At 45.0% G+C, this 27109-nt stretch overlaps 1 protein-coding gene across 2 annotated transcripts in view; it reads left to right on the top strand.

Moving 5' to 3' along the window:
• ENG (endoglin) overlaps positions 1-27109 on the top strand; it is a 55575-nt gene that overhangs the window by 12731 nt on the left and 15735 nt on the right. For both annotated transcript variants that reach the window (XM_053374011.1, XM_053374009.1), the window contains exons 2-7: positions 3585-3748; positions 11880-12011; positions 18176-18341; positions 19483-19648; positions 23008-23149; positions 24962-25142. In XM_053374011.1, coding sequence (XP_053229986.1) covers positions 3585-3748; positions 11880-12011; positions 18176-18341; positions 19483-19648; positions 23008-23149; positions 24962-25142 — 951 coding nt within the window. The remainder of the gene's footprint in view (positions 1-3584; positions 3749-11879; positions 12012-18175; positions 18342-19482; positions 19649-23007; positions 23150-24961; positions 25143-27109) is intronic.

The following is a 27109-nucleotide window of genomic DNA, read 5'->3' as shown; positions in this document are numbered from 1 at the left end:
AAAGGTGGTGTGCCTCTGAGTCCCAGCAGATGGGCATCACAAATGTGAGAGTGCCATTGTGCTGGTGCCCTGCTGGCAGGCTTTCCAGAGGCATCTCATTGATCACTTTGAGAAGAGGATGCTGAACTAGAGATGCCTTTGGTCTGATCAAACAGCCAGGCTCTTCTGCAGAAAGTGGGTTTGAGGAAAGGATTTGAAAGAAGAGAGGGAGGTGGCATCTTGACGCAAATTTCAGAGGACCACACTGGGAGCTTTATTATTTATGCATGCCCAGGACCTCCCTACACACTACCGAGGCTTGGGCCCCAGAGAGGTCACTTTGGTGCTGCTAACGCAGTGGTTTGACTTCACCCCTGGTGGTGCACTCCATTGTTCCTTGAGACAGAGGAATGCCAACATCACACCTTACCTCTAAGGAGCTCAAGGTAGAACACATGGCTCGTCCCTTCTTCATTTCATCCTCACAGTGACCCTGTGATGTAGCTTAGGCTGACAGTTTAGTGACTGGCCCTAGGTCACCTGGTGAGCTTCATGGCTGAGTGAGGATTGAAACCCTGGTCTCCCAGTTCCTAGTGTGACATGCTAACCACTACACCACACTGTTCTCTACTGGAAAATCAGAAGAGCCTGTTGAATTGGGCCAATGGCCCATCTAGTCCAGCATCCTGTTCTCTCAATAGCCAACCAGATGCCTATGGGAAACCTCTGACAGTGGGTGGAAAGCACATGTGGCTAGTAGCCATCAATAGCCCTCTCCTCCATGAATTTGTCTATATCCTCTTTTAAAGCCATCTATATTAGGGTTAAGGGACGCGGGTGGCGCTGTGGGTTAAACCACAGAACCTAGGACTTGCCGATCAGAAGGTTGGCGGTTCAAATCCCCGTGACAGGGTGAGCTCCTGTTGCTAGGTCCCAGCTCCTGCCAACCTAGCCGTTCGAAAGCACGTCAAAGTGCAAGTAGATCAATAGGTACCACTCCGGTGGGAAGGTAAACGGCGTTTCCGTGCACTGCTCTGGTTCGCCAGAAGCGGCTTAGTCATGCTGGCCACATGACCTGGAAGATGTACGCCGGCTCCCTCGGCCAATAAAGCGAGATGAGCACCGCAACCACAGAGTCGGCCACGACGGGACCTAATGGTCAGGGGTCCCTGTACCTTTACCTTGCCATAACCAGGATTTCAAAAGTGGAATTGACGTCTGGGGAATTTTTTCCAAAGGCGGTGCTTTGTCCAAGTCAATTGAAATATGGCAACCCTGCATAGAATCATAGAATGGTAGAGACGGAAGGGGCCATAAGAGCCATCTAGTCCAACCCCCTACAATTCAGGAATCTTTTGTCCAATGTGAGACTGGAACCCAGGACCCTGAGATTAAGAGTCTGACGCCCTACTGACTGAGCTATGTCATCCAGCTATTTAAGTTGCTAGTTAAGAACTGAAACATAAAGGTTCTTTTTCCAGCAGCACATTTGGCTACTGAACAGAAGCCATGACCTTCTGTTGCCATTATCTTGATAAACTCCCAGAGAACTGTTTTCTGAGGAATAACTCAATTAACTCAAATAGGAGCATTCCAATTTCCTCCTCTCAGCCCACCACAGTCCTCCCCCAGTCCTTCCCAGTCTGAGAATTAGTGGAATGGGGCCCTCCCTTGAGAAAGTTAACTTCCTCACTTGTTTCAATGGTTTGTCTGGGGCATCATGTGATTTCAAGCAGGGGTGAGTTGGGACAGGAAGTCTCCCATGCTAGGTTTCATTCAGCTCATGTGACAATTGAGGGGAAGTTTCTATTTTTTATTTTAAAAAAAGAAACTTAAGCAGAAAGATACAGCCCACTACAAATCAGTGTTCTATTAGACGAGCAGAGAGATCCTGAGGTGAATTTCTCTCTGCTATTATTTGGATAGAAATAACAGATAGAAAGGCAGATGTTGCTAATTTTCCCACATTCCTTGCTTCCCCCAGGAATGAAAAGTCCTAGGGGCATGCTGCAATGTTTAGCTGACTGAACAGCATGAACTTATGGTGACTTTGTAATATTTACTTTATTACCCAATATATAAGGAGAGCATTTGGGAAATAAATAAATACTCCTTCATCAAGCAGCAAATCCACCAACAATTTTTTAGGTAAAGGGACCCCTGACCATTAGGTCCAGTCGTGGCCGACTCTGGGGTTGCGGCGCTCATCTCGCTTTTTTGGCCAAGGGAGACGGCATACAGCTTCCGGGTCATGTGGCCAGCATGACTAAGCCGCTTCTGGCGAACCAGAGCAGCGCACAGAAACGCTGTTTACCTTCCCACCGGAGTGGTACCTATTTATCTACTTGCACTTTGATGTGCTTTCGAACTGCTAGGTTGGCAGGAGCAGGGACCAAGCAACGGGAGCTCACCCTGTCGTGGGGATTCGAACTGCCAACCTGCTGATCAGCAAGTCCTAGGCTCTGTGGTTTCACCCACAGCGCCACCTGCGTCCCTAACAATTGTTTAAGAGCATTATAAAGCATTGGTCTTCAGGTGAGCTCAGTATTTACAACAGGGGTAGCTAATGTGCTTCTCTGCAAATGTTGTCAGACTCTACCACCCATTGTCACTCACTATTGGCCATTTGGAGAAAACTAACTGGCAGCAGCTCTCCATGGTTGCAGGCTGGGGTCTCTCCAAACCCTACCTGGAGATAGATGCTTAGGGCTGAACCTGGAGCCTTCTGCATGCAAGGTAGATGCGCTATCACTGGGACACAATCCTTCCCCCAGAAGAGCATTCTGGTTGTGGAAGGGGAATTTTTGACTTTCACATGACAAACTCATTTTGTATGGATGAAAATGCACTTAGTTGTTACAACTCCTTACTTTGCACATGCTCGGAAGAAATGTTCCCTTTATTGCTTCCCTGTGCTATATTTGGACCTTAAATGCCTAGGGTGAGCATGATTATCAACATTCCTTCCACTGATGGAAATACAAGCGACTGACTGTAAGATGTAGTCTTCATTTGAAGGATGGTGACTAAACCACTTCATTGAGAGCAAAGTGTAACACACATACAAAGCCCATTAGAAATTCTTCAAACTTCCCCCAGGTCTAGTCTCTTGTGTTCTCCAGCTGGCTGTAAAACATGGACTGGAATTACTCTAGACTATGGCAAACTGGAACACAACAAACATGGACTGGATTATCCTGAGATTACACTAATAAGGTTTCAGTTTCTTATTTTCTCTGGTTTAGATTCTCTGCATTTCTACACCAATAAAATAAATCCTCATAAATATGTCAGCATTCTTGTGTTAATTTCTCTTGATAAACACATCTTAGCAAGCTATTTCCCTTTTTATAAGGCAATTTCTTTATGTCATCTTCACACATATATGCATTATTATATCCTCTTTCCCCTAATATACATATGTTGTACAGTGTTGGAGAACGGCAAAATTTTCAGAAGTGAATTTTGAGAGGGAGCAGTTTACATTCATGTAATGGTTCAAGTAAAATGAAATAGGTCATTTCTCATTAAAATGCTAGCTGATTCAGTTTTCTTTCTGATCCCTTTATTACATTGACCCTGGTTCTTTTTATATCCCTTCCTAGGCCCAGTGGATGACCCAGGCTGCACCCTTCAACCAGTCAGGAATGACCAACGGGTCAAAATGCTCTACACAACTAGCAGGGTTACGAGCGGTTGCGTGGGCCGTGGGCCCAGAGACACCAACATGGAAGTCCACATTCTTAACCTGAAGTACAGCATCTCACCGGTGAGCAGCTCATACAGCAGACAAATGCCCCCTTCTTTCTTGGGAGAGTTCCTGCTTCCAGAGATGTGGAATTATGTGGCACCTGTAGTAGTGCCAATTCTGCTTATTAAAGTGGTCAAGTGGGCACATGTGGGGTAAGGCGATCTCTCAGATGAGCTGGTTCCAAGTTGTTAAGGGCTTTATGTACTAATAGTAGCACTTTGAACTTGACCTGGTAGCAAATTGGCAATCAGTGCAGACCTTTGAGCACAGCTGTTATATGATGACAAGGCCTCACTCTCGTCAGCAACTGTGCTGCAACATTCTGCACTAACTGCAGCTTCCAGATCGAGTGTGAGGGAGCACAGTGCAGAAATCCAGTCTTGAAGTAACCGGTGCATGAACTATGGTGGCAATTTTTATGTAAGCTGCCTCAGTAAGCTTCAAATGAATTAATAATTATAATTATGATGATAATTTTATTTATACTCTGTCCATCTGGCTGGGTTTCCCCAGCCACTGTTAATTTCATTATGATAATCTGCATCCAGATCTCTCAACCTCTTGAAAACTGATAATAGAAGTGAGGTCAGGCGAGGGAGGTGTCCTCTTTCCCATCTTCAGTGTTACTGTCACCACAACCCTGTGAGTTACGGATTACCACAATCGAAATTGTTTGTTTGCGTGCTACTTTTCTATGGCAAGCCATGCTTGGAACCGGTCACAGCATCAGAATTATTTAATTTTCTTTGTTTCATTCTATTTACATTCTTCCTACAAAATATCTTGAAGCAATTTAAGAACAAAAGCATAAATGTTAAAAACAATTAACAACACTTTTGTATACAAAACAATTTAAACATTTTAATGTATAAAAGCAATTGTATTCTGTCTATCTGTCTATCCAACCTCCAGATTTATTGCTGGTGTAATTAGTTGACTAAAAATTCACACAACTTGGCTGAAATCCTATCCCAGTTTTTGTGGGAATAAGCTCAGTGGGATTTACTTCATGTAGACATGTATAGGATTGCACTGTTTTCTGGAATCAAGTTATGGCTCTAATTAGTCACCATTATACACAGGCTCCTCCACAACAGCCACTTAAGCACCAGTCCCTTCCAAAAAAAAAAAGAGGACAAAAGAGTATGCAGTTTTGCATATAATGTGTCTATGTTGTACATATGCATGGATGCACATTTAGAAAGCATTTATATCAGTTATAGAAATAAATTCATCTCCCTCTGGTAGGGAAGTCTGGGTTGACATGCTCTGTTTGCTAAAAAAAAAAAGAGCTCGTTGTGGATGGGCAATTTCAAGGTTCTTAAACTTTACACTGGATATATTTATTCCCTGTTTAAATGTATATCACACCCTACTTCCAAGGTGGCATGTGTGGTTATTCCACTTGCCTGTTGATCCTCACAATGACCCGGTTTAGGTAGGTTAGGTTGAAAAAAGTGACTTGCCCAAGATCACCCTCTGCCTCCTGGTTTCCTTCTGATCTCCTACTCCATCTCCAGTTAATGGTCTGCGCTGGTGGTTAAAATGAAATTTACAGATTTTTCAGAGAGCCGGAATCTTGTAAATTTCTCTTTGCAGCTGCTCAGGCCTTTAGCAATTGCCAGACAGGCAGCTTCTGAGGAGGAAAGGGAAGTATTGCGAGTGTGTGTGAGCCCTTCATACCAACAGGCCACAGCTGCTTCGGAAAACACAACAGATGCGGTCACGGATTTCCCAGGCCAACCCTGGCAGTTCCCCTTTTAAATCTGGAATGAACAGATCCAGAAACAGGCAGGATTCCCTTTGACTTCAAAACCTTCAACTGAAAAGCAACCTGTGTGGTGGCAGAACACACTGGGCACGGGGGAGGGGCACAGGGATGGACAAGTGCCTCCCTGAACATTTACTGACTTACTTGTTTACAGTGTTTATAACCCATCCTGCAGCAGCTGACAAAAAATCTGGTTCTAATGAAACTGCAAAAAAAAAAAAAACCAACAACAAAAACATGGCAAATAAGGAAAAAGAGAGTGAATTGCAAGCTTGAGCACAAGTTATTTAGGTTACAGTTCTTAGAGTTGCAGCCTATGTCAGTGGTGGTGCTGCCTGTCTTGTCCTTGATAAATAGCATCTCTCTTACCCCCCCCAAAAAAAGACAACAAATTTAGGAGCAGAGCTGGTGACAATTGCTCAGGCCAGGAGGAGAGATCAGCTCCTGCCTCACACCATACATTTAAAGCACTGGGATGTCACTTTAAACCAGAGGTCAGCAACCACAAGAGGCCCATGCGGATTGTTTAACCGGCCCACGGACCCCCGCCGCCCACTCAGGGACCTCTGCTGCCTGCTCAGTCAGCTCTCCTGCAGCCAATGGTAAGCTGCGCACGCCTCCTCCGCGCTGGAAATAGCATTTGCGCATGCATGCACACATGCACTCCAGCCCACCACGGGACCGTGAACTGACCCAAGTCACAAAAACTTTGCTGATCCCTGCTTTAAACTGTGCTGGCTCCCCCCAAAGAACTCTGGGAGTTGTTAGTAGGACACCCTTATTCCTCTCACAGGACTGCCGTTCCCAAAGCTCCTTGTGAAGAGGCATCAGTTGTTAATATACTCTGGAAATGTCACCGTGTGATGAGGATGGGGGGGGTGTCCTCCAAAAACATCTCAAATCTCTTTAATTACAGCTCTCAGAATTCTTGGGAGTTGGGAACCATGGCTGTTTAAAGTGCTGTCATAGCACCTTAAATGCATGGTGTGAATGAGTCTTGAGTCCTGATGGTAGTTAAAATCCTCTCAGGAGGGGTCTTTCCCTCCTCCCTCAAAATATTGTGCATGATGTGGAGAAAGTGAATAGAGAAATATCCCCCCCCCCCCGCTCAGAATACTAGAACTTGAATGAAGCTGAATGTTGGAAGATTCAGCACAGAAAACAAAGAAGAAAAATTCTCACTGTGCATAGTGAAATTTGGGGATTCACTCCCACAAGAAATAGAGGTGGCCTCCAATTTGGATGACTTTAAAAGAGGATTGGACATCAATTACTGCTAAGGAAATAGATGTTAATAGAGGAAATTTCTTGCAAAAAATGGTATGTCAGGAAGAGTTGTATATAACAACATGCATATCAGGAGAAAGGCACACTAAAGTGCTCACATTTTTATGAGGACTTTTTGTTTGTTTAATATTCATTCATTCATTCATTTATATTCTACTTTTCCTCTAAGGAGCACAAGGTGGCAGACATAATTCTGTCCCCTCCCATTTTAGGATAGCCTGAGCATAGGTAGGATAGCCTGAGCATGAGTGACCGACCGAAGGACACTCAGCGAGCTTTGTGGCCAAGAGGGGATTTGAATCCTGGCTCCTGGGCCTTAGTCAAGCACCCTAACCACTACAGCACACTGTCTCATGTGGGGTGCTAAGTGTGATTCATTAACACCCCCAAGCCTCTAAGCAAGAGGTTGAGGGGCTATTATAGAGCTAGGGTGGCAACTGAACTTTGTACAAGACGGCTACAATATTGTAGTCGGCATCAGAGATTTATTTCTGTACCACTTGTGGAAAGTGAAGAGCTGGGCCTCTGAGCTCCCTCACTGCATATTACACAGAAACAAACACAAATCTGCTTCGATACAGGCAAGGGCACACAGGATTGTTGGTTTCCTCTTCAAGCTTTGTGTTTGAAGCCTGGGTGTGATGCTTACCCCCTATATTAACTGCAGTGAAACAGGTTGGTGAGACCTTGAGGTCCTCTGTGCTTTTCCTGCAAATGCTTTCTCTACGTTGCATGAGGTGCATACAAAGTTCAGCAGCATCACATGTGCTGGTTTGCTTGCTGTTTCATGGATGGCAGCACTTTTCTTTTAACTTGCAGCCATTTAAGAGACAGAAAAGTCTCCCATTTTAAAATTTCTCTGTGCCGTCCATGCACGAGGGAGAACTGCATGGGCTGCTTTGGATTTCCTGGAAATTTCCACTGCATTCATTTACAGTGCTGAAGAGGCAGCACCCATGTTGGCACTGACCTGTGACAGGGCCTTCTTGGTGGCTGCTCCCTGTTTGTGGAACCCTTTCCCCATGAGGTATGTCTGGCCCCGCTTGTGTTACTATTCTGGAGGAAGGCATGGAAGGTCACTTCTGAAGGGGGCTTGAGGCAAACCATATGCACCCATTTTCATCCAGTGTGGTGTAGTGGTTAAGAGTGTCAGACTAGAGACCAAGGTTCAAATCCCCCACTGTCACAAAGTTCATCTTTCTCAGCCTAAACCAGCCCTACAGGGTTGATTGTGGGCATTAAATGAGGAGGGGGAGAAGAACCACATGTGCCGCTCATTTTGCGCTCCTAAGAGAAAAATGTGGGACATAAATGCAACAATAAATAAACGCAATATCATATTTCCCTGCATTCTCTTCCCTCAGCTATTAAACAGGCCACCGGCCTCTGGCGACATGGACGGACAGGCCCGGAAGTGGCTGAGGCCTAGATGCGGAGGAAATGATATTCACCCTATCCTGCCAGTAAATAGGATGGGAGCAAAAATCCCCCTCCTGTGTTTACAAAGGGGTTGGTGGGAGGGTGGTTGCGTAGCAGCCGGCCCCTGATGTCACAACTGTGGCATCCAGACAACTGGCTCCCGGCCCCGACCGAGCGTCAGGGGAGGGTAGGCCGGGGCGGGCGGTCAGGCTCCAGCCCGAAAAGAATTACTGGAAGCCGGTTTCTATAAGCAGATCCCAGTGCTCGAGCAGGCAGGAGAAAGCCTGCCGCCATTCTGGGGGGGAGAGAAAACAATGGCTTCTGAAAAAGGGCAGGGGGCTAAAAATAGATGCGGGCCTCTGCCAAGGCAGGACGGCGGAGACTCAAGGGGTCCTGTGGCCGCCCCCACAGAGCCGTGTTTATTCATTAGCTCATGCCACTGCTATGGAGCTGAATGTGTTGAGAGAGAGAGAGCACTTGGGTCTCTCTCTGGTTGTGTTTTTTGTTTTGATTTTTGCTGTGCTCCTGCCAACCGCATGCCTCCTACAAATTTCAGAGAGAACTGCTTTGGTAGCAGTGGGCCAGGCAGATCAGTTCAAGGCTACATGTGCCACTGAGGTCACTGGCCTCCAGGTCTGACCTGAAGTCTCCAGGTTTGCCTGGACCTGTCCAGGTTTGGGGAAGGCTGAATCTCCAGGTGTGTGAGAGTGATGGTGAAGAGGAGGAGGAAGAGACGAAGACGACTGGCAGGATCTGGCTACATATTATAGCATAGGCAATCTTGTAGGATTGGAGTGTCTGCCCTCCTTCACTCCCCTCTCCCAATTAACCTCCACCTCTAGGGCCCCACCCCACCATATCAACTGGGGCTGCCCCCATGTCTCAGGTCTGGGCCCTGAAATTGCAGAGTCTAGGATGCTCCTGACCTGGCAACCCTATGTGCTGGGAGAGAGAGGGGGGTCTCTTCTGGAGTTAGGACAGTAATGACCAGAAATAAAGAAGCAATGCCTCTCAAAGCTATTTATTGATTTCATTTGCATTCCTCCTTTTGTATGTTCATCCTTACTGTGAGATAGGCTAAGATGAGAAACTGAGTGACCCACAGTTACCCAGTGAGCTTCCTAGCCAAGTGGAGAGTTGAATCCTGGTCTCCCAAAGGTCCTAGTCCAACATTCTTTTTTTTTTTTTTTTAAAAAAAGATATTTATTGAAATTTTCAGAAAGTAAAGAAAAAAACATAAAAAACAACAATTAAAAACACATAAAGTTCACATTTCTTACTGTCAATGACCAATTTCCTTGACTTCCCCACACCTCCCCTTCTTGTATTCCAGTTCCAATTTTTAGCTCAGCAAGTTCTTGTCCCCAAACTTTACCTTATTTTCTTTAATTCATTTTAGTTAACCAATTTTAACTTATAAACCTCAATCTTTATACATCAATACTTATTCTTAAAAATCTTTTTCTAAGTTCACCCCATCAATTTAATTAACCAATTTTAACTTAAAAACCTCAATCTTTATACGTCAATACTTATTCTTAAAAGTCTTTTTCTAAGGTCGGCCCCAATTCCCTTCCCCGAAATCCCCATTTTTATGTTAATGGCAGAACCAAATTAATTAAAACAGAATATAGTTATACACCCTTTGGATTCCCAAGGCCCCCCCACCCCCTTTTCCCGGTTACGAACCCCAACACAAAGTCCATCAGTCCATCTGCAGTCAGCCTGGCGACCTCACGTCCGAGGCTCTCAATTCTCTCTCAATTCCTCTCTGCCGGTTTTTTTTGATAGTCCTTTATATTAAACTCCAAATCTCGAAGGAGCTCTGTCCCAATAAGGTCCATGTTTCTTCCAGCTAGGCCTCCATATTTAAAAATGGAGCCAAAATCTTGTTTCTTACTTCTCTTAAGTCCAAATGTCCCAAAAGCTCCAGTTTCCACTTTAGCCAGGTTTGTATTCCATATGTCTTCAGATCTCCACATAGGGAGACCTCTCCATTTTCCATTCTTCAATTCAAACCAAATTTCCATCATCCTGATCTTATTTTCCTTTATATCCATCTTAACCGGCCTCTGGCTCTCCTCAACCATCTGTGGCATTATAGCTCCTCCTTCTTTTTCCTTCAAATCTTCATGTTCCTCTTTCATCACATTCTCAGATTTCTCAAATTTCTTTTCTTGTTCGGCTGCAGAAATTTTAAGATCAACTGCAAGACTTTCCTGTTCATCTGCAAAAACTTGAGTCAAGTCCCTCCCAGGCTCAGCAACTTTATTTACTGTTCCCTTCAGTATTGTCACGTTTATAGTCAAAACATCACTCTGTTCCTGTAACTTTCCCAAGAGAAAAAAAGACCTCTCCAATTCAGCCAGTATTTTTACACTTACAGCCATTTTTGTAATGTCCTAAACCCCCTCTAGAGGGATTCTAGTTTCTTATTATCTTCCAGTTCCAACCCAAAAGTCAAGTTAGTCTTTTCTCTTTATTTTTAACAATTTGTTACCAAATTGTAGCGAATATAACCAGCAAAGACAGCAGAAACAAAGTTCTCCTCTTTTCCCAACTTTGACAGCTAGTTTGACATCTGTCAAAGTCTTTATTTCTCTTCCGCAGGCTCTCCCACCGATCGCTCCCGGGTCTTGGGGGGGGGGTGAATTCCGTTCTCAATGTTAGCTCTTATCCTCCAGCACAATCACTTAAATTGCCACAACGTAGAGTTAATTGCTTTAATCCACAAAGAAGAAAGGTATTCTCACAACCTTAGTAATAAAATCCTTGCTTTACGATGTTTACAAGGTGGGTGGGCGGACTTCCTCTTTACACCTCACCCGGTCGTGCCTAATTCCCAAAGAAAATTTCCCTTTTAAGTCCAATTTCCGTATTACTCACGGGTTGTTACTTTTAGTCCAAATGTTCAGAGAAAGAAGTCAGCGCTCTCCGTCCATGGCATGCGGCTTCACTCAGCAGGGGAAGCAGTCGACTCACAGCACCGCGCCGCTCTCCGTCCCCCGTTCCGGAGCCTTTAAAAAGGCTCCTTTGCGGGTCGGGGGGGCGCAAATGGTGCCCGCCGAGTCACCAGGTCCACAGGCTTCAACGCCTGTGGTTTATGAGGGTCCCCGCGTCGCCGCCGCGGCAGGACCCAACCCCTGCTGAGCCGATTCCCTCCGGAGCTCAGAGGGAATCCGCCATTAGGCGATGGCGCTAACCCGGAAGTCCGGTCCTAGTCCAACATTCTAGCCATTACACCACATTGGCTCTCTCTGCCATCACACTCTGCCTCTTTCTCCCAGTCCAATATCTCTTGGAGGTTCTCGCCACTCCAAACCTACCCCACATCTTAACATTTTATTTTACAAATTTATAACCCACACTTTCATAACAATACAGGGAGGCAGAGCACAACATATAAAAGGATAAAATCAATCAATGATCCTTGAAAACATCATTGAAACATCAGAAAATATTGATGGATAAAAAGAAGAAAATCATGTTGTACAAGCTTGTCTAATAAAATAAGTTTTCAAGAAACCTCTGGCAGAAGGGAGGGATCCTGCCGAGCCTTTGCTGGTTCCACAGGGCAGGGCCTGCAACGCTAAAGACTACCGCTTGGGCAGGAATCTCTTCACCTGTCCTGAAACACTTGACTGATGATCCCCCTTTCCATTTCTCTGCCAGATGCCCTTGATCCAGTTCAGCGTCAATGTGTCAGCAGCAAAAGGAGGCCGGAAGGTGGTTTTTGTGGTGAACTCCAACAAGCACTCCATTCTGAATGTAAATACAGGGGATCACCGCCTTGCCTTCGTCACGGTGAGTACCTGGGCTGAGCCACATCCCGCAGACCTTGTATAATGTACATCAGGGTGGGGAGCCATTTTCAAGCATAAAAGGAGGGGGTGAAGCAAGGCCTGTGAGTGGGGTGGCCTGGGGAGAGACCTGGAGGTCAGGCAGAGAGACCTGAAGTGTTTTGGGGCTTAATGTACAAGAAGTGTGGTGATAGGCTGGAAGGGAAAGAGTGAGAGGTGATGCTCTTCCATTGCTTTGCCCTTTCAATCTTTCCCTCCTTCTTGACTGGGACTTGGCAGTCAGCAGCTTGACCCACCTGGAATAACTGGGTACATGGCTTCATGTGCTGTGAGAGGCTCCAGAGGAGTCTGTGACCTTCTGTCTTCTTCTCCACAGCTGCAGGGGGGACAGTTACATTTCAGGTGCTTTAAGTGTACATCAGAAACCTTTAAGTGTGGGTGTAACAAGTACTTTTTCAAAAATGCATATTACACAAGTTTTGCTCTCACCAAGGAGACATAGACATAGACATAGACATAGACCCTCCTGGCCCTGCTTTACTCTCCAGGTAGCTGGGAGTGGTGGGAGCCATAGACCAAAACATCTCGAGGGTACCAGGCTGGCAAAGGCTGGAAAAAAAATGGGATTGTGCACATGGTTCTGTCAAGTGAAGCTTTGCCAATGTGCAGGAGCACATATGTGTACTGGGGAAAACACAGTACAAACAGAATCGCAATATAATGTGTGGTCATGTCAACACTACTCTTTTTGTTGGGGGCAGTGTTTCCTCAACAGACAAATGAGCATCCAGGGCAGCCCTTTCCAACTCGGTCACCTCCAGATGTTTTAGACTACAATCCCTTTGGTTGTAGTCCAAAATATCTGGAAGCCACCAGGTTGGAAAAGTCTGGAATAGGAAGGAGAAGCAAATGGACTGGGGGAGTCAAAAGCTGTGGCAAACTTCATATTCCAGTTCCAAGTTTAGAAATTATCCTTGTCAAAAGTAGAGTTCAAGGGGAATGGGAAGCAGGACACGGGAACTGAATGGTGTCATCCAGTGAAGCTAGATATTGGGAAATTCGAGACATATGAAAGGAGGCATGTCTTCATGGGGCACGTAGTCAGGCTGTGGAATTTGCTCTTACACAATGTGACAATGGCCACCAACTTGGTGAGAAGAATCCACTGAGGTGAAGGCCACCAATGGCTACTAGTCATGATGAACATAAGAACGTAAGGCTAACGTGCTGGATCAGGTCAATGCCCGATCTAGTCCAGCTTCCTGTTCTCTCAGCAACTAGCCAGATGCCTGTGGTCTCCAACAATTGATATTCAGAAGCATTTCTGCCTGCAACTGGAAGCATAGTCATCATGGCTCAGGTCTTGCTTGTGGGATTCTCACTGCGGCATCAGGTTAGCCAACTGAGAGGAGAAGATGCTGAACCAGACAGGCTTTTGTTCTGATCCAGCAGGGCTCTCCATTTGTTCTTAACCAGAGGAGCAATAAAGGAAAGCACTTTGACCACAACTCCCACTATCCCTGCTTATTGGCTATGCTGGCCGGGGATGATGGGAGTTGGGAATCCAAGAATATCTGTCAGACCACTGGTTCCCCATTGATGAGCTAGAGCACGATGCTTGCTCCTGGGTATATCAGTCCATAGGGTCAATGGACTATTGACTGACAGATTGCTTGATCGAATTTATACCCACCATTCACAACAGCCCCAACCTAGCTCACCCAAAGGAGTGGGTGAAGGAACCTCCTATCAAGGTACCATAAAATATAAACACATACACACTCATATAGGAGGCAAGCAAGAGTCATTATTGGTTTACAATTGCACAGGCTGCTCAGGTATTCTGGGAGAGGGTTGTGGAAGCAAACATACAAGCAGGAAGGGACTGCAATGTCAGTGGCACTGAATCAGGATGGCTGCTCAACACTGGCTGCAAAAAGTGTTCCCCATTGCACAGCATGTGCCAGCCTGCTCCTGCCATTGGGATGCAGAATAGTGCATGCAGCCATCTCAAAAAACCCATGCAGGCTTACATAGTGCTATCCTGGATGTGCCGTTAACACCGTTACCACAGGCACCTTTTTAGTGACTTAGTTACCAAACAGCTAGAGGCAGGTTGACTAGCGCATGGACCTCATGCTGTACCAGGCAGTTAGATTACTGGAACAGACCAAGGATCAGTCTCAGCACACAGAAGCATAAGAAGAGCCCTGCTGGATCAGACCAGAGGCCCATCTAGTGGAGTATTCCGTTCCTATAGCGGCTAGCCAGGTCCCTGTGGGAAGTCCCAAGGAGGACATAAGCACAACAGCTACATCTTAGCTCCTGCATCAGACACTGTGTACCAGATGCTGGCATGGCTGAGTGAATGTTACCCTTGATTACCTTATCCTCCATGGATTTGTCTAATCCTATTTTTAGAGCCGTCCAAGTTGGTGGCCATAAAGACACCTTGGGGGAGCGAATAAATGTCAAGAGCTTATCTGTCTGCCGCCACTGTGTGAAAAAGGACTACCTTGCACATGTCCTGGATATCCTACACTTTCGCATTATTGGAAGACCTTGAAGGATTCCAGTACTGTATTTAGGAGAGAGGGAGGGAAACCTCTCCCTTTCCCTCTCCACTCCATGCCAAATTTTGTGCCCCTTTGTCATGTCGCAACCCATGACTTTGCAAGGCCCCCGCAGGTCCGCTTCCTCTGCCCATGGACTCTCTGCCGGGAGGCTCTGTGACGCAGATAACCTGGGGAAAATCTCCCATTTCCTCTGGCTGTTTGGCATAGGGTCAGGGATGGTGCTTGGCTCCAGCCAGCTCAGCCGAGACTGAGAGCTTTGTTAGCAAAATAAAACCCTTTTCCTATTTGTGTCTAATAATAAAAAAGGGCTGACAATGGAGGCGGGATGGGGGAGGGCAGTGGCGCGAGAGGCACAATCAGATGCAGTGCGGCACCATTAGTTCAAGCTGGAGGGCAGGCCGCCCCCCTCCCCCCCCTCCGACTGCCTTCTTGGACGTTCCATTCCGTGCCCTGTATGGGGTCAGGAGGGAAATGGAGGTGTGCACGGCAGCTCTTAGTCACCCTTTCTCTCTCCATCCCCTCTATTGTTGGCTGGCAAAAGGGAATCTTTAGTCCGTGACAAATTGGGGGGGGGGGGATGAGCCACCATCCCCTGGAAAATCCCAAGGACATGCCAAACTAGCTTCCTGTTGAGCCACCTCTTCCAAAATACTGGTTTTTTAAAAGTCTGAAAGATTGAGAAGAGTTGCGTTGGTTTTTCTTTTTAAGAAAAGAAGGAAAACCCACTTTTTGGAGTCTTAGTAAGTAAGGGTAGACAATCTGGTTACAGGTAGGTAGCCGTGTTGGTCTGCCGTAGTCAAAACAAAATTAAAAAATTCCTTCCAGTAGCACCTTTGAGACCAACTAAGTTAGTTATTGGTATGAGCTTTCGTGTGCATGCACACTTCTTCAGATACCAATAACAAATTTAGTTGGTCTCTAAGGTGCGACTGGAAGGAATTTTTTAATATTGTTTCGATCAGTTTCTCAGCTTTCCTGTCTTAAATCCAGTAACCCCCATCCCACATTCTGCAGTAATTGGCATTAACTGGCAACTGGGGGGGGGGAACCCTGTGAAAATGCACCAGCGTTTTAGTGCGTCCTGGTGTGAGAAGGACGCAACATCTGATGACACCCTGGCAGTCCTGGGGGCTGGCTGGGCATTGTGAGGAATGCACCCCACAAAAAAATCTGCTCAGGGTGACAGCCCCCCAGCCTCTCTCCCACCCCCCCACCCCGTGCTACACCTCTGAGTCTGATTTGTACTAATATCAGCCAAGGGAGGGCACAGTCAGCCATGCAAACCCCATCCCATGTTTTCATCATTCTTAACAAACGGGATTTAAAAGTAAAATAAAATGGAAATTCCCAAATATGTTGCTCTTTCTAATGTTGGTTGTGCAGCTATCCCTTCAAAGAATTCCTTTTGAGCCTGGCCAACCTCACAGGATTGATTGTTTGACGCCTGACTCTTTTCAGCTTTCAAGGCAGACAACAATAGGTTATAAAATTCCTTTGATCGTGGGGGGAGATTAGCTGTCAGCTTCTGCCTGACCTCTCTGACTTGTTCTTTCCTCTCTGTGCTGAGAAGGTGACTGGGGGGTCACAGAGAGCCTTTGTGTCATTCCTTTTCCGTAACCTACATGGGGATAGAAAGTGTAAAAATAAATTCTGAAAATTGTAGCTGACAGAAGTAATTGTACAGTTATTGGTGTGCCAAAAATCGTTTCCTGTTTCCTTTTTGGATGCCCATAAACAGCTTAGAACTGCAATTCCTCAAAGACCACCTCTCCCGATCTGAGCCAACCCAGACCCAGTGATTATCACCTGAGGCCTTTCTTCGTGTGCCTCCCCCACAAGGCATTCAGAGGGTGGCAATACGAGAACAGGCCTTTTCTGTGGTGGCCCCCCATTGCAGGATGCTCTTCCCAGGGAACTTCCCCTGGTGCATCCATTGCATACCTTTAGGTGCTAGGCAAAAGATTTCCTCTTCTCACAGGCCTGTGGGACTTTGGGGTTATTATTTTATGTATTTTTGTGTTTTCATATTTTAAACTGCCCTGTGATCCCCAGATGAAGGGCTGTATAGAAATTTAATAAATAAAAATAAATAAAATAAATGTTACAGGCATCATCATGGAGCAGTGACCAAACACCCACTGTAATGACATTACAGCCTCCAGTCTTTCACTGAGAAAAAAGCAGGGATGTCCCTGAGCTAGGAAGGCATGTTGGAAGATTCAGGACAGATAAAAGAAAGGACTATGGAACTCCCTCCCACCAGAAGCATTGATGGCCACCAAACCAGATGGCTTCAAAAGAGGATTAGTCAAGTTCATGCACGTAAAGGCTATCAGTGGCTACTAGCCACAATGGCTATCCTCTGCCTCCACAGTTGGCGGTAGCAATGCTTTTGTATCCCATTTGCTGCAAACCACAGTGCCCTTGTGTTTAGACCCTGCTTTTGGGTTTCCCACAGGCATCTGGTTGACCACAGTAAGAACAGAATGCTGGACTACATGGGCTACTGGCCTGATCCAGCAGGCTCTTCTCGTGCTCTTATGTGCCCCCCACCACTCCCATGTCTGAGGAGGTTGTCCAAAAGGGAATGTAGCACTCAGGTTGAAAACGGTTGCCCAACCCTGCTGTATTTAAATATTACACCTCCACACAGAGACAGTTGGTGTTTCCGGAAGTGAAGAATATTTAAACAGGGCGCATGTGCAATGCACGTGGGTTCAGAGTGCACAATCACTTGCAAAATGTGTGCGGTTAAATTATTAAATTTGCTACCCTTATTTGAGCTTGATGTCCTCACATGGAGATCCAATGATGTCGAAGTAGGTGCTGCAGGTGAGGTTGGGAGGAAGGCACCCATAAGTTGTCACTCCTGTTCCTCCCTGTGTAAGTGGAACAGTTAGGGATGGGGGAGGAATTTTGTTTGGTTTGCATTTTAATGCAAACTAACAAATTGATAGTTCACAAAACAGTGTGCAAACCAACATGTACCTACCCGTCAAAACTCACCCTTTGCAAATTTTGTGATGCAATTTTCCAACCAAAAAATGAGTACAAACATGAATTTATTAATGGGAAGTGTGCACAAAAATACATTTAATCATGAAAATAACATTTAAAGTGCATTATATTAGGGGGTATAGCTTGCAAAAATGAAGGCTGGAAAAAAGGAGAAACTGAGAAGAAACCAGAAATGACTGCTTTGTCCACTGCTCTGAGCGACTGGACAATATATCACCTGATCCAGCTCCCTGTTTCCTGACCATGTAGAACTCCCCTTTTAATAATAGAAAAGTGAGGCCAAAGTTACAAGACCCAATGCTGTCCAAGGACTATCTCTCAATGTTGTGCTTGAATCCAGACACAAAATACATGGAGGATTTATAGAGTGCAACTCTCATTGCCAAGAGGAAACACTAGGGCCCCTTTTTCAGCCAGAACTCAGTGGAACTCAGTTGTAGCACTTCTCAGGTCTCCATTGCTATTATAAGAAAATGAGGGAGGTGTTCAGGATGAGCTCCAGCATTCTTTTTCTATAAAAATAGCACGGGGAACACTCTGCCTGATTTTATTCTGCTGTACATTTCTTTTCCAGGATGTGCATAAACTCACGCTCATGGGGTTCAACAAACAAATCAACAAAACCGATTTGCCTTCCTCCAATGCGGAGATCCTAAATTGGGCCAAAACTTATTATGGGGGTGTCAGCACCTTTGTAGAATTGGAAGAGCCTCAGAAGATTAACTTTCAAGTCAACAGAGGTCAGTTCTGTTAAGATGGTGTTTCTTAAGTCAAAGTGTAGCAGGAGTCCTCCCTATAGAGCACCCTTCCCCAACCTGTGGTCCTCCGCATGTTGTTGGACTACAACTCCCATCAATTGCTGGCTGAGGCCGATGAGAGTTATAGTTCAAAACATCTGGAAGACACCAGGTTGGTGAGGAATGCTGTAGAGCCACAATGACTTGCTAAGGGGACCTTACCCCACCTGATCCAAATCATTTGCATGCAGTTACTAATGAAGGGTAGCACTGTGGGTTAAACCACAGAGCCTAGGACTTGCCGATCAGAAGGTCGGCAGTTCGAATCCCCGCAAGGGGGTGAGCTCCCATTTCTCTGTCCCAGCTCCTGCCAACCTAGCAGTTCGAAAGCATGTCAAAGTGCAATTAGATAAATAGGTACCACTCTGGTGGGAAGATAAACGGCATTTCTGTGCACTGCTCTGGTTTCGTCAGAAGTGGCTTAGTCATGCTGGCCACATGACCCGGAAAAACTGTTTGCGGACAAACACCGGCTCCCTCGGCCTATAGAGCGAGATGAGCGCCACACCCCAGAGTTGTCCACGACTGGGGTCCCTTTACCTTTACCTTTTACTAATGAATTAAATTGAGTTCAATTGATGTATTAATTGATTAGATCTGCATGAATTTGGATTTGACTATAAACAATGAATGAATGAAAAATGGGCCATATATGGGTGGCTTTACGTCCACTTTGCAAATCACAATCTATCAGAAGACAGCCCTGTATTTGAAGGGCTCTTCTCTTTGAAGCACTGACCAAGGGAAAGCAGGAGTGGTCCTGAAGTTGCCTAGCCAGAGTGAACACCTGAACAGAAAAGTGAGTAGGCACACTAGTCACCTGATCGGTCTTTCCCACCAGGGTGAGATGTATTGTGCTTCTTCTTATAGTCATTTTTCTAAAATTCCATCAGTGCATTCAAATCAGCACATCCAAATTTTATGCAGACCCGTATCCTCTTTTTCTTAGTTGATGATTTCCTCTTTTTTGATGATACATAAAGAGTCATATCATTGCATGTGTTTTTCTCTTATTGAGCATCAGCCATCTCCTGCTCTTTCTGCCTGAGCAAGTTTCCCACAGTTGTTCTTTTGTCTCCTTCAGAGCCCAGCTCCTCCGAGGAATGTGTACCTGAGAGCTATTTTGATGCTGAGCCGTACCTAGAGGCTGAGTTTGACTCTGACAATACCAAGAGCTGTCTGGATTCCACTGTTCACCCTGGAAGAGAGGCCCACATCATGTGGCTCCAGCAGAGTCCTCCAGACTCTGGGTAATTTGGTTGCATGGATCTAACTTCTGACTTGCGAGTAAATTATGCAAATAATAATGTTCACATTTCCACCAGTTTTGTCCTGCAATATTCTTGTGTGGCTTATGACATTTTTGGCAATGATCAGGCTGCAAAAATGGGTAAGGAAGAAGGCTTGAGTTGATAGTACAGGTCCCCAATGTATAGCCATTTAAGAGACTTACCACAATAAACATTTGGTGCTTCCTGGCTCTCCCCAAAAAGAAAGAAACTGTAAAGAGGGAAGACTGGTGTTAATATATATTGGCAAGGAGGCACAGACTTGAAAAATTGGAGGGAACAGATAAGCCAATAGATATGGGGAATATTATATTCAACTCAGTAGAAAAAATAAGGACACACCCACCTTAATAGAAGTACATAAGTCTTGATAATGATCAAAAGGTTGGCCAGCCCAAGCCTGAGGTTCCCTAATTTTGCAACATTAGGAAGTAAATAAATTAACCTTAACAATTATAAAGGGAAGGAAACTTAGGCTTTTAGATCAGAATTCATAGTGATACATAGAAAGATCTGCCTCAATAGATATTGTAATGATGATAACCTTAATGAAAAAGAAAGAAAGAGCAATCAGCCTTATAGGCGGGCCTTAATCAATTTTGATAGATCAGCTTAATAGCGAGGTAGCATTAGTAAAAGTAGGGAAGAAGAAAAGTCTATTCATATTCTAATCTATGGTCAACTGGGAGACTAATGGACAATTTCTGGTGTCTACCAGTTGTGGAAATTTTTGTAAAGAGGCCTTGACTAAGCCGTATCACGGTCCTGTCTTAACCAAAAGGTGCGTATTCAGGATCACTGAACACAGATTAGCTATGTCTGTTGAACCATTAGAGATCATGAGTATTGCTTTGCCTATGTAAATTTAAAACACACCAGTGGACCATGAGAAGTCTTGTTGAAAATAACAACAGAGCAGACTACACAAGACCAAAGCCAGCCTGCCTCTGGCAGGTTTTAAACTGAATAAGTTAAAAACCAAGGTTCTGGAGAAAAATTTGACGCCGATAGAAAGGGAGAGGTTTCAGAAAGAGACAGACTTAATATTAGTAAAGAAGGTAAAATACCTAGGGGTGAATATGACTTCTAAGAATGTGAATTTATTTAAAGATAACGATGAGAAATGTTGGTCAGAAGTGAAAAAAGATTTAGAAACTTGGTCAAACTTGAAGCTTTCCCTGCTAGGCCGAATTGCTGTTATTAAGATGAATGTATTGCCGAGAATGTTATTTTTATTTCAATCACTGCAAATTATTGATAAGATGGATTGTTTCAAGAAGTGGCAAAGAGATATATCTAGATTTGTCTGGCAGGGCAAAAAGCCCAGAATAAAATTTAAGATACTCACTGATGTTAAAGACAGGGGGGGGGGTTGCCCTGCCAGATTTTAAACTCTATTATGAATCAGCAGCTTTTTGCTGGCTGAAGGAATGGCTGCTTCTTGAAAATACATATGTTTTAGATCTTGAAGGCTATGACAATGTATTCGGGTGGCATGCATATTTGTGGTATGGCAAGGTAAAAGCACATAAGGGATTTAAAAACCATATTGTCAGGAAAGCATTGTTTAATGTCTGGACAAAATACAAAGACTTTTTGGAGAGTAAAACCCCAAGGTGGCTATCACCTATGGAAGCGAAAGCTTTGAAAAAAACTTAATATGGAGGCCAAATGGCCAAAATACTGGGAAATTTTAGAACAAGAAGGCGACAAATTGAAATTGCAGAGTTATGAGAAGCTTAAAGAGAAGGTGCGAGACTGGTTACACTACTTTCAAATAAGAGAGGTTTATAACCTGGATAAAAAAATTGGTTTCCAGGTGGAAAAATCAAAGTTAGAAACAGAACTGTTAGAACCCAATGCTAAGATATTATCAAGAATGTACAATCTGCTGTTGAACTGGAATACGGAGGAAGAAACGGTTAAATCTGCAATGATAAAATGGGCACAAGATATAGGATATAACATTATGTTTGCTGACTGGGAGAAGTTGTGGACCACCGGGATTAAATTTACGGCATGTAATGCCTTAAGAGAGAATATTATGAAAATGATGTACAGGTGGTACATACCCCAGTCAAGCTTGCAAAAATATATCACTTGCCCGATAATAAATGTTGGAAATGTAAAGAAACTGAAGGTACATTCTTTCACCTTTGGTGGACGTGCCCAAGGATTAAGACTTTCTGGGAGATGATCTATAATGAAATGAAAAAAGTATTTAAATACACTTTTTTGAAGAAACCAGAGGCTTTTCTCCTGGGCATAGTTGGCCAAACGGTGCCAAAGAAGGATAGAACTTTCTTCATGTATGCTACAGCAGCAGCGAGAATCCTCATCGCAAAGCATTGGAAGACACAAGACCTACCCACTCTGGAAGAATGGCAGATGCAACTAATAGACTATATGGAAATGGCGAAAATGACTGGCAGAATCCGAGACCAGGGAGAAGAGTTGGTGGAAGAAGATTGGAGGAAATTTAAAACTTATTTACAGAAACATTGCAAAATTTTTGAATGTTGATGGCATCGAATTGAATTGAAGGGGTTCTAGCAACAAGGTTAAGATTGGATTGATAATAGATAATAGATAAGTGTCAGGGAACTGCCATCGCAGCCAGGAGTGGAGGAAGGGCTCCCAAGCGATGCCGGAGAAGGGCCCAGCAGGGAGAGAGGGGACTCATCGGCCGGGGAAGGAAATCAGCGTTACACCAGGGAGAAAGGCGGGCAGAGGCGGGCTTCGGAGAGATGGCTCCAGGACTCTTCGCCAGAGACCAGCGGGGAGAGCACGGGTCCTCCGCTGCCCACACCCACCCTGCGCAGAAGACTTCCGCGCAGGGAGGCTAGGCAGAGACTATCCGTCAAGGAACTTTTATGTTGGAAGAAGTTCAGGAAACGCCCACTGACGGATTCTGCCAGTGACTGAGACAGACGCGGAATCAGGACTGTCCAGCCAGGGGAAGGTTTATCCAGGCAACCTTGCCGAGAGTGGCGGCAACTTACGCACGAGCAACCCCCAATTCCCATTACAATAAGCTAAACAGGATTGATGAATTTGCTGAATTAAATTTTAAAAGGGATACAAAAAATGGAGGCGTGAGGAAGTCAGGAAAATAAGTTAATCAAAGATGAGAAATTAATGTTAATGCCTTACACGATGCAGGTGACAAACACAGGTTGAATAGCAAGGCGGGTGTCATGTTGGCGATTAACATGCTATTCCAGTCTGGTCTACCAAAGTGGGATCTGCTAGGTGTTGCATGGGCTATTAAAAAGAAATACCTTGCTCAACAATCATTTATCCTTGGGTTTGTTCTCCAGCACACAGGCTGTGGATCTGAACATCAAAGTGACATGCAGAAATGGAAAACCAGCTAAGGAGCTGACCACGCTACTAGTGCTTAAAAGCCATGAGAGGATGTTTTGGAACATTGATCAGATGCCTGAATATGTGAAATTCATGGTAAGAGTGGGAGAGAAATGCCCTCTGGCTGCTGAAATTATGGGCTTAGAACTTCATGATTACTATTATTCAAAAAACAAAGCTAGATGTGTTGATCCAGAAGGCCAGACAAAAAGGGCATGAAAGGTGGCATTCAGCTTCTGGGCCTGAGATTTTCCACCTCTGCCTTACATATAAGAAGACCATTCTGCTTCTCACAGTGGCCAATGAGAGGGCTATGGGGAGTCCACAAGTAGGGCATGAAGGCCTCTGCTATTGAAGCTCCCTGCAGGAACTTGTATTCAGAGGCAGACAGAGTGGTGCAAGGGTGAAACATCTGCCAGTCACACCAAACTCTGATTAGGGCTGGCCCAGCACTTTTCAGCCCCTGAGGCAAACCCTGAATTGGCATCTCCGTTCCCCGCCAGGTAAGAATGGGGTCAAGGAATACCAATATCAGGAACAAGGGTGGGTGGAAGGAAGGAAGAAAGGAAGGTCAACACTGAGAGAAGCTGCCCTGGTGGACCCTGCTGCCTGAGGCGGTCGCCTCATGGACAGACAGGCCTTGCTGTGGTTGTAGCCCATGCTAGTCCTACTCAGAGTAGATCCATTAAAAATAATGGGCATTGGTAAAAAAGTAAAGGGACCCCTGACCATTAGGTCCAGTCGTGGCCGACTCTGGGGTTGCAGCGCTCATCTCACTTTATTGGCTGAGGAAGCTAGCGTACAGCTTCCGGGTCATGTGGCCAGCATGACTAAGCCACTTCTGGCAAACCAGAGCAGCGCACGGAAACACCGTTTACCTTCCCGCTGGAGCGGTACCTATTTATCTACTTGCACATGACGTGCTTTCGAACTGCTGGGTTGGCAGAAGCAGGGACCAAGCAACGGGAGCTCACCCTGTTGCAGGGATTCGAACTGCCGACCTTCTGATCGGCAAGCCCTAGGCTCTGTGGTTTGGACCACAGCACCAGCCACATTGGTAGTCATGTGCTAAAGAAACAAAATTCTTAGACACTGTTTTTCAGGAGAGGAACAACATAATAGGTAAAACCGTTACAATTCCCCAGCTATCATCACAGAATACATTCACAGAGGAAAATGAAGACGTACTCTTCTTTAATCTTAAGAGGGCCTACATTAGTGGTAGTGAGGATTCTGATGGCATGTTAGTGGAACAGCCAAAGGGATTCCCCAAGTTGCTCTCAAATTAAAGACTCACTCAAAAGCTTGCATATTAAGTTGAAAGAAACACACTTTCACTGTGAACTGGTACAACTTCATTGTAAGAACCACAAGCCAAGCAGCAACGGGAAAGTACACGAAGCATACACAAGGATTTGGGCTATCTGACTGCAAAATGTCTATTTTGTCAGAACTTGGTATTGCAATATCCCCATCTGTTAAACTTACCTTGAAGACTTTTTTTAAAATGAGATTTACAATATGTCATGAAGTGCGATCACACCCTGCAGTTCTGTATGTGACTACACATTTGATTTTGATTATGTTAAGTTTTCAAAATTTTGCTAAAGAATAAATAACCAGAAGAAGAAAAGGGGCATGGCTAACTTAGCTCTGTTCCTTTCAGTAAGTTTACTCTGAATTGAACACAGTTGGAGATAATACTTCTGTTGGGCAACTGTGTGTACTACCATTAATGGAAACATATGCTGAATAATAATAATAATAATAAATTTTATTTATATCCCACCCTCCCCAGCCGAAGCCGGGCTCAGGGCGGCTAACAACAATAAAACAGTACAAAAGTACAGCACAAACAACACGCTAAAATCATTCATTGCTAAACTTTCATTTCTTTTTCTCCTGTAGGTGTCAGGAAAATACTCCATTAAGAAAATAACCAAGGAGCCAATTAACGGTACTGTCCTCCCAGACAGCAAAGAAGGCCTGATCAAAGAAGCCCGGGACAAGGACTTTGCCTTCATCGCTTCTTACACAGAAATTCCAGCTGCCAAAAGCATCACCCTTGAGCTGGTCAGGGATTGTAGTGGTGAGTTTGCCCAGTTTCAAGTTGGCTACATCAGACCTAAGTATGTTGGTGGCACTTGGCTGGAACAGAGCCAGTGCAGTAAAAACCTTGCAGGATCATTTTCTGAGGGTTCCAGGTCCTACTACAGGATACTATTCATCTCTAGCATTAATAGAGAGCATGAGACTCTTAATCTCAGGGTTGTGGGTTCAAGCCCCACAATGGACAAAAGATTCCTGCATTGCAGGGGGTTGGACTAGATGACCCTCATGGTCCCCTTCCAACTCTACAACTCTATGATTCTATGATTCACAAGCCTTCCCTCAAAAATCCTCACGCCTTAGGAAAATAAAGGTAAAGGTAAAAGTACCGCTGACCATTAGGTCCAGTCTCAGATGATTCTGGGGTTACAGCGCTCATCTCACTTTATTGGCCGAGGGAGCCGGCATTTGTCCGCAGACAGTTCTTCCGGGTCATGTGGCCAGCATGACTATGCTGCTTCTGGTGAAACCAGAGCAGTGCATGGAAACGCCATTTACCTTCCCACCAGAGCGGTACCTATTTATCTACTTGCACTTCGTGCTTTCGAACTGCTAGGTTGGCAGGAGCTGGGACCGAGCAACGGGAGCTCACCCCATCATGGGGATTCGAACCGCCAACCTTCTGATTGGCAAGCCCAAGGCTCAGTGGTTTAGACCACAGCGCCACCCGCGTCCCTTAGGAACATAGGAAGCTGCTTTACACAGAGTGGTCCACCTCTGTCAATGTTTACACTCACTGTCAGTGGCAGTTCTAGGTTTGGGACAGGGTTTTCCCCCAGCCCTGTTTGAATATTGAACCTGGGACCTTTGCATGCTCTCACTGAACTATGGCCTCCGCCCCTCCTTTCCTTAAAGCTCAAAGTAGCAAAACAATCAGCATCCTGTGAAACAAAAGCCCTATCCAGGCATTCACTACCTCATGTGATTAGAATCGCAGGAGTTAGACCAGGGGTGTCAATGTGGTGTGTTCCAGATATTGCTGGACTACAACTCCCATCAGCCCAAGTCACTATGGCCAATGGTCTGGGATGGTGGGAGTTGCAGTCCAAGCACACGTGGAGGGCAACAGGGTGGCTGTCCCTGAGTTAGACACGCTCAACATTTTCCCTTGGTCACATTTAAAAAAGCCACCCCTCACATAGAACTATAGATTATGATTGATTGATTGATTGATTGATTGATTACAATTATATGCTGGCCTTCATCCAAAGATGGTGGTTTACAGGATAAAAATACAAAATGAAAACACAAAATATGTATCATAATAAGAACAAAAATCAAACAAACCAATACCTCCCCCCCCCCCAGTTTGTTTAATTAGCCAGTGGCCTGAGAGAAGAGGAATGTTTTTGCCTGGTTCCTAAAGATATGTAGAGAAGGTGTCAGGCGAGTCCCCCTGGGGAGAGCATCCCAAAAACAGGGAGCCACTGCAGAAAAGGTCCATTCTCATGTTGCCACCCTCTGGACCTCTTGTGGAGGAGACACACAAAGAAGGGCCTCAGATAACTACTGCAGAGTCTGGGTTGGTTCATATGGAGAGAGGTGGTTAGAGATGTATTGCGGTTCTAAGCTGTTTAGGGCTTTGTACGTCAAAACCAACACTTTGAATTAGGGCCCAGAAACAGAGGAATCCAATCCACATTTTTTGGAGGAAAGGTGTGATGGATGGATATATATATATCCACCTAGTTCAGGTGTGGGGACCCTTTAGATTGTGGCTAATGGATGAGCATTTTCAATATCCATAGCACTCTGTGGCATTCTGGGTTTTAAATTATTGATGCCGTGTTTTGCAAGTTTAAATATTTTATAACTTGCTTTGAGGTGTTTTGTAAAAAGTGATGACCAAATATAATAAATAACTGTCACTTAATTTAGAATGGGCATGTCTTTAAGTTAACATCTTACATTAAAAACCTGAAAGTACCAAAGTATCGAAGACTTTTC

The sequence above is a fragment of the Podarcis raffonei genome, chromosome Z (assembly GCF_027172205.1).
Source record: "Podarcis raffonei isolate rPodRaf1 chromosome Z, rPodRaf1.pri, whole genome shotgun sequence".
Classification (NCBI taxonomy): domain Eukaryota; kingdom Metazoa; phylum Chordata; class Lepidosauria; order Squamata; family Lacertidae; genus Podarcis; species Podarcis raffonei.
This window is presented reverse-complemented; position numbering and strand designations above follow the sequence as displayed.